Source organism: Microcaecilia unicolor, chromosome 1 (genome assembly GCF_901765095.1).
Source record: "Microcaecilia unicolor chromosome 1, aMicUni1.1, whole genome shotgun sequence".
NCBI classification, from domain to species: Eukaryota; Metazoa; Chordata; class Amphibia; order Gymnophiona; family Siphonopidae; genus Microcaecilia; species Microcaecilia unicolor.
This window is the reverse complement of record NC_044031.1, coordinates 651,773,270-651,786,450: the sequence shown is the minus strand read 5'-3', so window position 1 is coordinate 651,786,450 and position 13,181 is coordinate 651,773,270. Positions and strand designations below refer to the sequence as shown.

Below are 13,181 nucleotides of genomic sequence, written 5' to 3'. Positions count from 1 at the left end.
GAATAAATACAGATAATTTACTCACAGATGTTCAGAAGTGTTGCCCCAGGGCACAGAGACTCTGTAATTCTGAGAGCTGTATAAGTGGTTGGAGGTAGAAATCTGAGGAGAGCAGCTTTATTGCAGAGGTGAGAAATAGTTGAACGGGTAGAAGTAGCTCAGAGCTGGGTGACTGGAGAGTGCAATATCTCATTAGGAAGATATATTCAAGGTAAAAAACCAAGTTCGTTCCAAGGAGTGAAGCAGGACAAGTGCTGTCTGAAGCAAGATGGAGAATGCATCATGGCGAGAGAGACAGGGAGATCAAGAAGGCTCACACAGGCCCAGGGAGGAGGAGGTAAAGACCAATGGGAACAGAGCCGTCCACCAGGTGGCAAGGGTGGTCCAAGAGGATGGCCCTCAATTGGACGGAAAGGTCATACCTGTCTGACCTTTCAGGACAGAGATAGTAAGGATGATCAGGAAATGATAGCAGGTAGACAAAGAAGCCAAGCTTGGCTGAGAAAGAGAGGAGGTCTAGGCAGCAGCAGAAACCAGTAGTAACAATTCTTATATAGACAGGCAAGTGTGGCTGCATTGCCTGTGAACTACATTACACACAATGCATTGTTCACGTATCCTTGCAGTGAGAGCTGCAGCAATGAAAATCCTTAGAAGTGAGCATAACAGCAAAGGCATTAAACACGTTTTAGGATCACAATATAAACTAGTGCAAGGCTGTCAGAAGACAGAACAACCACTGACATATAGTTATATGCACATAAGTGCTAGTATTCTAAACATTCACATGTGTAACATGTATGTAATTGTGGACACCTACCTAATAGAATTGCCCTAAGTGTCACAGGGCCAGGCTGAGCCATCCCTGATTTTGTATCTATGGTGGCAAACCCAGAACTGGTTTATCCTGTCCCTGCTGACTTGTGGAATACTCTCACCTCATCTCACCTCATTACCAGCACCTCAGTTTGGTAACCAATAGAGAAGCATTTTTCAGTGCAGGAGTATCCTTCTCACGTTTTCTTGAACAGGAAGTCCTGACATTTTTCCTGTTTGAAAATGGCTGTGAGATGAGTGGGGGTTTTTTTTTGGACGTTATGAGCAGGACACCCCAATTCCGACTTGGATGCAGGAGGAGGCTACAGGGGGACACTCCTGTACAGAAGGACTTGTTTTGTGTTCACTTTTCTTCCCCACCTGTGATTAGATCAGGATCCCTACCTGACACCTTAAATAAAATATTATTTTTGTCCATCTTAACCCACTGTGTGGCTCCAGCGTATCCTGGCTCCAGGGCTCACCTTCGTTCACCTTACCACAGACCCATAATGTACTGTTAGTCTTACTGTTTGATATTTCTGTTGGAATTGCCAGTGCACCAAATTGCACTTGCAGAGCGCCTTGATATGTTTCTATGACTCTGGGGGACCCCAATAATCAAGTTCTCCTCCCTTTGCCTCCTCATCCAGGTATACCTGTCCCTTTGTGGAGAAGTTTTCCATCGAGATTGAGACTTATTACCGGCCAGACTCTGGGAATCAAAACAATGTCTTCAACCTGACGTCAGTTGAAAAGAGACAAAGGATTGTGGGTAAGTGTGTAGTTTTGCTAACGACATGTTGAGCCAGTCCTGACTTTATAGACTTGTAATTCCCTGTCCTTAAGACAGTGATTACAGTCCGTATCCTGGGAATACACCTAATCAGTCTAGTTTTCAGACTAGTACAAATGAAGATGCATGAGTTATATTCGCATATATTGGAGACCCATTATATTCAAATCTTTCTTCTGCATAATCATTAGGGATATCCTGAAAATCCAACCAATAGAGAGTATTTCTGGGATAGGACTGAGAACTACTGCTCTAAGAAAAATTGGGCTGCATATCCACGGATGCATATATTTGAGTAATATGGAAAAGACTATGGGACATATGTTAACACTGGGAAAAAAGTAATGTAACTTGCTTTTGAGGAAAAACAATATTACTGTTAGGTGAGATTTCTATATTCTGTCCTAGAGACTGTCGGTCAGGATTGACTCTTAGGGTAGATGACATATACAGCCCAGTGGCGTAGCCACAGGTGGGCTTGGGTGGGCCAGGGCCCACCCATTTATGGCTCAGGCCCACCCAACAGTAGCACATGTTTAGTGGTAACTTGTGGGAATCCGAAGCTCCGCCAGCTGAAGATTTTTCCCTGATGGAAACGAAAATGCTACTCTCCATGACACCGGCACCTGCGCATGCTCAGTTTTCAGTGCATGCCTGCTGCCAAGGTGGAAAGAAGCATTTTCCCACCAGCTTAGATAATTTTATTTTTTGGGGCGGGGGGAGAGAACACTTGGTGCCCACCCAATTCTTGCCTAGGCCCACCCAAAATCTGTTGTCTGGCTACGCCCCTGATGCAGCCTAAAAGCCTGACATGACTGAGAGTCTCAAGGATCACAGTGTGGAATCACTGGGTTATAAGACCATCTACTTATGAATTTATGTGCACTACCATCACTGAATATTTTTGATTGGTCCAGAAGGGAAAGAATAGCCTAATGGTTAGTACAGTGGCCTGTGAACTAGGGGAACTGGGTTTGATTTCTGCTGCAGCTTCTCATGACCCTGAGCAAATCACTTAGGAAAAAACAAGTTTGATTATGAGTCCATTAGGGACAGAAAAGTACCTGTATATAATATGTAAACCTCTTTGATTGTTTCTGCAGAAAGGTGGTATATCAAATATTTTACCCTTTCCCATTCTGCATATCAAATATTTTATCCTTTCCCATTCTGCATTTTTTGTCTTCAGTTTCAGTCCAAATCAGCTTCTGTTGGTGGCTGATCCTCTATTTTATTGACCTCTTTCCAGCTTTGCCCAGCCTTAGCCGGGGCTGCAGGTTGCAGCTCTTTCTGAAACCCTGGCTAATATGGCCCCTGAGTCTGGCCACTGCATGTAGCTTTTTAGGGATGACTGGGGGCTGCGAACATTGCCGGTCCTGACCAGTTCAGGGAGCAATGGTTGGACCCAGGTGTTGAGCACGGGTCCTCTGTACAGCAGTGCAAAAGACATAGTCCTGAGGTACCAGGTCAGCACCATCACTGGTTATTTTTAAAAGTGCAGAACAGTTGCTGAATTGGCCTTGGAGAAAACTCAGATTTTTATGCATATATAGTAGAACACAGCACTGGACCAACAATAAAAATCAAAAGATCTACATGAGGTTTCAAGTAGGTAATAGTTCTAAGAAATGATCTGTGTCATTTTTATTGATGCAGTAAAGGTTATCACTGTCTAAAAGATGATATATTTAAAAGAATCTTGGATGATTTCATGACCACATAGGGTATCAATTAGTGTATGATCTCTGGAGCAAGTAGGGCAGGTTGTATCATTGATAAAAACCTATGTAATAATCTACCGCACTTTATTTATTTTGCATCTCAAAAAAGATATAGTGGAATTAGAAAAGGTACAGAGAAGGATGACGAAAATGATAAAGGGGATGGGACAACTTCCCTATGAGGAAAGGCTGAAGCGGCTAGGGCTCTTCAGCTTGGAGAAAAGGCAGCTGAGAGGAGATATGAAAGAGGTCTATAAAATAATTAGTGGAGTGGAACGGGTAGACTTGAATCACTGGTTTACTCTTTCCAAAAATACTAGGAAGAAGGGGCACATATTGAAGCTACAAAGTAGTAAATTTAAAATGAATTGTAGAAAATGTTTCTTCACTTAACGTGTAATTAAACTTTGGAATTTGGTGCCAGAGAATATGTTAAAGGCGTTTAGCTTAGCGTGGTTTAAAAAAATGTTTGGATGGCTTCCTAAAGGAAAAGTCCATAGACCATTATTAAAATGGACTTGGGGAAAATCCACTACTTATTTCTGGGATAAGCAGCATAAAATGTATTGTACTTTTTGGGGATCTTGCCAGGTATTTGTGACCTAGATTGGCCATTGTTGGAAACAGGATGCTGGGCTTGAAGGACCTTAGGTCTGTCCCAGTATGGCAATACTTAAGTACTTATGCTTGCTGTTTTACTCTCCTGGTGACACAGACATCATAGATATCGTGCGGGATTTTATCTCACTGAACGAGTATAAGATGGACGAGGATCCCAAGCTGTACCACTCAGTGAAGACAGACCGGGGACCACTAAAGGAGGACTGGATTGAGGACTCAGGCCACGAGCCCATCATGTGTGCATACAAGCTCTGCAAGGTGGAGTTCCGCTATTGGGGCATGCAGTCTAAGATTGAGCAATTTATACATGATGTGGGTGAGTAAAACCTGCACACTAATTTACAACAAAGTTCTTCCCTCCACTCCTGTTGTGTGGCTAGTACAGATATTCATCCTGTAGAATTTCTTTTAGCTGTGAAATTCTCTAGGTCAGTTTGAGAGAGGTAACACCGTGTAACAAAAATGGCAGAGGCAGATGGCACCTTATAGTCTAGCAAATTTGCTACAAAGTAGTAAATTTAAAACGAATTGGAGAATTTTTTTCTTCACTCAATGTATAATTAAATTCAGGAATTAATTGCCAGAGAATGTGGTAAAGGCAGTTAGCTTGGCAGGGTTTAAAAAAGGTTTGAACGGCTTCCTAAAGGAAAAGTCCATAGACCATTATGAAAATGGACTTGGGGAAAATCCACTGCTTATTTCTGGGATAAGCAGCATAAAATGTATTGAGCTTTTTGGGGATCTTGCCAGGTATTTGTGACCTGGATTGGCCACTGATGGAAACAGGATGCTGGGCTTGATTCCCAGTGTGGCAAATCTTATGTACTTATGAGCTTTTGAGCACCAGAGTTCACTTTGTCAGTGGCTACCAAACCTGTTCTATGTCTGTAAGCTGCCAGAAATTTCAAAGGAAGCCCAGTGAGCCTTCTGGGCGTTGTAGATGTCTGTGCCTTTTTGAAGGCATCAGATGTAGTACTGGCACTTTTTTTATGAGGGCATGATATGGTTTTCTTAAGTAAAAAAAAATATATATATCAAAGGATTCTGTTTGTTCTGCCATATAGATTTTAAATAACTTTTTCACAGACTTCACTGTGTTGCCTCAGCATTCCTGATAAATTAAAGGCCCCATACAGACTTTTCTAAAAGTCTCTCAGGCTTGGTCTCAGCTATGGGCCCAGTCACTACAGCCAGGGTTGTTTTAGAAAGGACAAGCAGGGTAATTATCTGGGGCTCTGCTCCAGCACCACAAGGGGCCTACTTGGAGATGCTGAGTGACGCCTCTGAAGCAATGCTTCAGGGTGCCTGGCACTGGCTGGTCCCACCTCTTAATTTCTGCCCCAAAGTTCAATATGTCTAATCCTCTTCTCGTCTGCAGCCATGAATATCTCAATTCCTATAGCAATTTGACTTTGAGACATGTAGTAAAGATGACAGAAAAGAGCAGACGTGCACAGCCCTAGTGCCCGATTTCCTGTGCGTGGTTGATTTAGCAATGCCATGCCTACTTCTGTACCCTGCTATATGCTTTTGTTAAAGAAATAACTGGCTACATACAGTGGTGGAAATAAGTATTTGATCCCTTGCTGATTTTGTAAGTGTGCCCACTGACAAAGACATGAGCAGCCCATAATTGAAGGGTAGGTTATTGGTAACAGTGAGAGATAGCACATCACAAATTAAATCCGGAAAATCACATTGTGGAAAGTATATGAATTATTTGCATTCTGCAGAGGGAAATAAGTATTTGATCCCCCACCAACCAGTAAGAGATCTGGCCCCTACAGACCAGGTAGATGCTCCAAATCAACTCGTTACCTGCATGACAGACAGCTGTCGGCAATGGTCACCTGTATGAAAGACACCTGTCCACAGACTCAGTGAATCAGTCAGACTCTAACCTCTACAAAATGGCCAAGAGCAAGGAGCTGTCTAAGGATGTCAGGGACAAGATCATACACCTGCACAAGGCTGGAATGGGCTACAAAACCATCAGTAAGACGCTGGGCGAGAAGGAGACAACTGTTGGTGCCATAGTAAGAAATGGAAGAAGTACAAAATGACTGTCAATCGACAAAGATCTGGGGCTCCACGCAAAATCTCACCTCGTGGGGTATCCTTGATCATGAGGAAGGTTAGAAATCAGCCTACAACTACAAGGGGGGAACTTGTCAATGATCTCAAGGCAGCTGGGACCACTGTCACCACGAAAACCATTGGTAACACATTACGACATAACGGATTGCAATCCTGCAGTGCCCGCAAGGTCCCCCTGCTCCGGAAGGCACATGTGACGGCCCGTCTGAAGTTTGCCAGTGAACACCTGGATGATGCCGAGAGTGATTGGGAGAAGGTGCTGTGGTCAGATGAGACAAAAATTGAGCTCTTTGGCATGAACTCAACTCGCCGTGTTTGGAGGAAGAGAAATGCTGCCTATGACCCAAAGAACACCGTCCCCACTGTCAAGCATGGAGGTGGAAATGTTATGTTTTTGGGGGTGTTTCTCTGCTAAGGGCACAGGACTACTTCACCGCATCAATGGGAGAATGGATGGGGCCATGTACCGTACAATTCTGAGTGACAACCTCCTTCCCTCCGCCAGGGCCTTAAAAATGGGTCGTGGCTGGGTCTTCCAGCACGACAATGACCCAAAACATACAGCCAAGGCAACAAAGGAGTGGCTCAGGAAGAAGCACATTAGGGTCATGGAGTGGCCTAGCCAGTCACCAGACCTTAATCCCATTGAAAACTTATGGAGGGAGCTGAAGCTGCGAGTTGCCAAGCGACAGCCCAGAACTCTTAATGATTTAGAGATGATCTGCAAAGAGGAGTGGACCAAAATTGCTCCTGACATGTGTGCAAACCTCATCATCAACTACAGAAGACGTCTGACCGCTGTGCTTGCCAACAAGGGTTTTGCCACCAAGTATTAGGTCTTGTTTGCCAGAGGGATTAAATACTTATTTCCCTCTGCAGAATGCAAATAAATTCATATACTTTCCACAATGTGATTTTCCGGATTTAATTTGTGATATGCTATCTCTCACTGTTACCAATAACCTACCCTTCAATTATGGGCTGCTCATGTCTTTGTCAGTGGGCACACTTACAAAATCAGCAAGGGATCAAATACTTATTTCCACCACTGTAACCGCATAAATAGGACTGCTTAAAAGTAATTCCTATCTGTATGTGGTGCCCCATAGCCAGTTATTTATTTATTTATCTCATTTGTACCCCACAGTTTCTCAACAGTGTCAGGATCAATGTGGCTTACAACGGACCACAGAGGCAGACACCAATGCAGTAAAATGAAGCTAATACAGCAGAAAAACCTACAAGAGATATTGGGGAAGAGTAGGAATGGACGGAAGGATTAGGGAAACCTGGAGGGAAGAGGGAAGGGGAATGTGTCCAGAATGCCTCTAGATCGATGCGCTTCCTACAGTTAAGTGCTGGCTATGCGTTCGCTGGCTCCGCAAACGTGGAAATTCAGTGGCGGTGCCCAGACATGATCCAGCATTGAACTTCCAGGTTTAATGCTGGCAGGTGGTCAGCAAAGTGCTGATTGCTTCCAGTTGAATATTGGGCCCAGTATGACTGTCCTCTTGTGGCAGCATAGCTAGCAGACAAGCCCCTTAATAGATACAGCCACACAGAGGATTGTGTAAAAGAAAATCATTTATTTTCATGCAGAGGAATAAGTGACCTGTTCCCTTCACAAGTCAGGAGAAAATAGACATGCAAAGCCACTCCTTACATTCATAAATTCTCTCCCGTGACCTGCTCCTGCAGCGTGCACTTGGCTGCCCCTCCAAAAAAGCAGCTGAACCACCTTCTCTCTGTCCTGGAGTCCCTAATGTTCATGTCCTGTCTTCCAATACTCAGCGCAATTGGGCGTGGCTTGGCCCTGACTTCCAAAGTCACAATATCAACAGGTTTCAAGATAAACTTGGCCTACCTCGAATAAGCTTCTGCTTCTGGCAGATACAGGGTAGCAATGTCAGTTGTGGGGCTGCTCCTGTTCCCTGAGCTCCCCTCAGGTGCTGCAGCTAACAAGAACACCCTGGCAGGATTCCTTCACTCTGGGCCTTTCTGACCTGTTCTACTGGAGGGGTTTTAACTTTCTGCTTTTAGATTGTAAGCTGCTTGAGCAGGGACTGTCCTTCCATGTTAAATTGTACAGCGCTGCGTAACCCTAGTAGCGCTTTAGAAATGTTAAGTAGTAGTAGTAGTAGTACTCATGAGCCTAGGGTTGCCAATATCTGTCGCTCTCCATGGTCTGCCCATGCCCCTCCCTTGTCCTGCCTTCATGCCCCAAGACCTTTGCCATGCCTACTGTTGTACCCTTCTCCCGGCCATTCTACAACCAACTGTCCACACTAGGGTTGGCACCTCAAAAGGAAAAACTTGCCACATGTACATACGTTCTATGATTATTTCACAAACTTTACATAATGTAATTAGTATACTATACTATACTTTGTATTGTTATTTGAATATTTTTACTGCTGTAATTGTCTATTGCTTACCACCTTGAGTAAATTCCGTCAAAAAGGTGGTAAGTAAGTAAATAACTAAATACATAAATAAATAAACAAACAAATAAATAAATAATAGAAACAGAGCTCTAGTAGCCAAACCCTGTAAAAAAAGCAAACACATTCTGGACTTATATATTGTAGAAAACCTGTCATAATAAAGCAGTACTGATGTCCAGGGCAGTGCAGAGAAGAAGCCTAATGGGTAGAGCAACAGACTGGGAATCAGAGGGCCCAAGTTTATAATCCCACCATAGTCCGTTCTGGCCTTAGGCAAGCCACTTAACCCTCCATTGCCTTGGAATACCAAGGGGTGGCATTGGCAACCTCACTCCATTTAGGGTCAACTGCCGCACTTGCAGTGGTCCCATAAGCATTTCACAGCATGCTACTTGTGGGCAGCAGGGACTTGAAAGAGAGAATATCCAGGACTCAAATAATAACAACACTACCTTTAAAGAGGCAGCACCCTAGAATACCAATATACTTCCTACTGAAAATACAGAACAAGTCAGACTGCTACAGATCCCTACACAGAAAATAAAAACTAGCAGAATACCACACCTTGGTCACATGCACAAAACAGAGACCCTCAACAAATATGAAATAAGGGATTACACATCAGTAATAGACATATGAAGACAAAAAGACTGAACTGGAAACCTCAAAAAGTCAGGTGCTGCATATACAACAATATTAGAGTAACAGCATAGGTTTCAGAATGAGGGGAGCCACGGGTGCCATGGCACCCCCAAAAATCTGGAGAGAGCAGGAGGTACACTAGGCTCTCCCCCCTCCCACCCACCCGCTGCTGCCACAACCGCTGCTGCTGCTGCTGCTGTTTCAGCAGTGGTGGCAAAAGCAAAGAAAAGGAGATCATGGGGCTGCACTGCTCCGGAACAGGAAATTATGTCATTGGGACGAGACCGGCAGCTGCGAGCAGGAACAGAGCAGCCCCGCGATTGTTTTAGTTTTGTTTCACCACCGCTGCTGCTGTTGGTCTCATAAACAGCAACAGTGTCGGTGGGGGGTGTCATGTGGGAGGAGGGAGAGAGGGGGTAGAAGCTAGATGTTGGGGGGCAGAGAGAGAGAGGGCAGACACTGTATGTAGGGGGAGAGGAGGAACAGATATTGTATGTAGGGGGGGGAGAGGGGGCAGACACTGTATGTAGGGGGAAGAGGGAGGACAGACACCGGATGGAAGTGGGAGATATGTGGCAGATGCTGGATGAAAGAAGGAGAGAGGTGGCAGATGCTAGATATAGGAGGAAAGGGGGCAGATGCTGGATAGAAAGGGGGAAGAGAGGGAGCAGACACTGGATGACATGAGGGGAGAGAGAAGGCAGTCACTAGATGAAAGAGGACAGATGCTAGGTGGAAGTGGGGAGCGAGGGGGGTCAGATGCTGGATGGAGGGGGGAGAGAGAGGGGCCAGACTCTGGATGGAAGTAGGAAGAGAGAAGAGTCAGATACTGGATGGATGGGGGAGCAAAGGAGGGCAGACACTGGGTGGAAAGGAGGAGGAGCCAGATACTGGATGGAAAGGGGGAGAGAGAGGGGGGGCATACACAGGATGGTAAGTGAAGAGAGAAAGGAGGCAGATGGAAGGGACAACAAAAAAAAGGGTAGACTCTGGATGGAAATGAGTAGAGAGAGGGAACAGATTCTGGATGGAAATGGGGAGAGAGAAGGGTCAGATGCTGGATGAAAGTGGGGAGAGAGAAAGGTCAGATGCTAGATGGAGGATACAGCCACACAGAGGATTAAGGGGGAGAAGGGGTGGAAGGGGGGGAGAGAGAGAGGGGCAGACACTGGATGGAAAGGGGGAGAGAGAGGCGGGGGCAGATGCTGGATGGAAAGGGAGGAGAGAGGGGCCAGACTGGATGGAAATGGGGAGAAAGATGGGTCAGATGCTAGATGAAGAGAGGAGTGAAAGAGGACAAATGGTGGAAGGGGCAGAGAGGAGCAGATGTTGGATGGAGGGGGGGAGAGAGGGGGCAGACACTAGATGGAAAGGGGGGAAAGAGAGAGAGTGGATGTTGGATGGAAATGGGGAGAGAGAGAGGGAGAGGGCAGATGCTGGATGGAAAGTGGGAGAGATAGGCTGCAGTTGCTGGATGGAGGGGGGGGGGAGAAAAGGCAGGCACTGGATGGAGGGGGAACAGAGAAAAAAAATCCAGTTGCTAGATTGAAATAGGGAGAGAAAGGAAGAGGGTAGATGCTGAATGGAGAGGGGAGCAGAGAAAATAGGCAGATGGATGGGAGAGAGAGGGCAGATGCTTGATAGGGGAGAATAGAGGACACAAGCTGGAAGAAAATGGAGATAGAGGGGGCAAATGCTGGATGGGGGGAGGAAGAAAGAGGATAGTGAGAAATAAGAGGAAGTAAAATAGTGAGGGAAAGCAATGGCAAGCTATAGATAGACACAGTTTAAAAAAAAAGTAATTTGAAGACTGTATACTAGGAAAGAATTAAATCTGGACAGAGGTAGAAAAATAAATTGAAGAATGCTGACAGGAAAAGAAGACAGGAGAGAAAAATTACAAAAGGACAGGAAATCTTGGCAAGAGAGTTAAGAAGACAACGAGGAAACAAGAGATTGGGACCAACACAATTAAAAAAAAAGTAAATGGCTAGACAATAAGGTAGAATGCTTGACAATAAGCAAATTCATCCCCCCATTGTATTCCCACTTGACCCTTCAGCGCAGCCAAAGATCCGAGCCTCCCCCCCCCCCCCCCCCTCGGATCCAAAACATTATCTAAACAGGTGATCCCCAAACAACCCCAGGTCGAAAAGGTCTTGTTGTCAAGACCCAGGGTGAAGGAAGGGTCACCCCTTAGAGGTAGCAACTCTGTAACACGTGGGCTCCCACCAAGACTCCTCAGCAGAGAGCACCAAGCCTCCCTTAAAGGCCTCAACAGTACTTAAGACCGCATCTCAATAGGTAACAACGAGTGCTCCACATGCAATAAAGCGATCCAATTTTTCCTCGTAAGCCGCAACTGTTTTCTGCAGTTTTGTTTGCAGGTCCTCCGCTTTGGTCATTCTATCCTCCAGTTCACCTGTGCGTTGGCGGTACGCTGCCATATCTGCTAAGATGTGATCTACGTTTTCCTGTAGCTGCTCCAATTTTGTATCTATAGGGCTCAAACGAGTATCCAGGATGTTTTCCAGCACCCCGATCACCTCCGTTGTTATTTCCGCCACCCACACGGAGCCGACGGTGGAGCTCGATGGGCTGGCCGGCGTCGCCATTTTGCCTGCGCTCGGTTTTTGCTTATCCTTCTCCTTGCGAAGGCTTTTCGTTGCCATTGTTTGCCCCTCACCAGATCCAGAAGTCGCTTCTGCCTTTTAATCAGCTGAGTCACTGCCTGCGCTGAAAATCCAGGGGATTTAGCACAACAATAACGGGTTTTATGGCGAGGTGGCAGGAGCAGAGATTTTTAGCTGCTGCTCCTGTGCATAGTGTCACGTGACTCCTGGACTAAATACATTTTAAAATTAAGCTTTCAGAGGCCAAAACCTCTTTCTTCAGGTCAGGACAGTATACTGCTGTTATGGTATTCTGTTCTGACATGAGAAACGAGGGTTTGGTCTGCAAACATTAGTCAAAAATGTTATTAAAATTTAGTCCAATAAAGATATCACCTTATTTCCATTTTCTTTATTTATTAACATTTATTATCACAGCTACCACACTATATCCTAAACTAAAAATAAAATTCAATTTACGTGCAATTGCTTTGTAAAGAAGTGTTGCAGAGTGGAATGGGCGCACGGGTACATGATTTTTTTGACGCTATCTCTGAACATGCCGCATCCATTTCAGGAATACATAGGGCACTGTGGGTTTTGGAGGGGCTTAGGGATTTGGAAGTGATACATCATTGCTTTGAACAAGACATGGGTTTGACGCTGGTTTCTTGTGATGTGCTGGCATTGTTTAAAAGTATACCGAGACTTACGAGTAATGCAAGTTATAGAGAGTGCTACTTTCGTGTCTTATATAGAGCCTATTTCACTGAGGTGCAGATGGCTCGAGCAGGAAGATTGCCCTCAGCGGTGTGCCCCAAATGTAAGCTATCAGATAATACATACTATCAATGATTTTGGAAGCAAATCATCAGATATCTCTCGGTCTAATTCGACGACCGCTAGTGCATACCCCAGACATATTGTTGTTAGATAATCCTGGCCCAGGAGTGGGCCGGGCAGCACCACATACGTTGATGCTTCGGAAAGCTTATTTAATGGCACGGAAATGTATCTTGCAATCTTGGTTGTCAGAGGGGCCGCCAGCATATTGGCACTGGCTCAACCAACTCCACCAATTAATGGTCTGGGAGGCGAGGGGCTTGCATAGACGAAAGGCGCACTTCTTGAAGCTCTGGGACCCATGCTTGTCAGCCTTATCTTCTAGGGGGAGGAGCTTGGTGCTAAATGATTGGATGGGACTCTGTGTAATTTGCTGGGATATAGGAGGTATTTAATTATCACTCTTCATGCTGGGTGAGGTATAGGGAGGGGGGTGGGTAATAGCTATAAGTGAGGGGTCTAATAGTTTAGGTCTCCCAAGGTTAAGGTAGGGTTATGATAGGAATTGGTTGAGGGACATGGGATGAGGACCAGGTACTAGTTTACACACGGGTCTTAAGTCGTTTAATCATGGGGAGTGGCAGGTAGG

General features: G+C 45.3%; 1 protein-coding gene across 2 annotated transcripts in view; it reads left to right on the top strand.

Annotated features, from left to right (window-relative positions):
* Positions 1 to 13,181, top strand: part of PITPNM1 (phosphatidylinositol transfer protein membrane associated 1) — a 121,857-nt gene that overhangs the window by 22,704 nt on the left and 85,972 nt on the right. For both annotated transcript variants that reach the window (XM_030185981.1, XM_030185971.1), the window contains exons 4-5: positions 1,470 to 1,591; positions 4,049 to 4,270. In XM_030185981.1, coding sequence (XP_030041841.1) covers positions 1,470 to 1,591; positions 4,049 to 4,270 — 344 coding nt within the window. The remainder of the gene's footprint in view (positions 1 to 1,469; positions 1,592 to 4,048; positions 4,271 to 13,181) is intronic.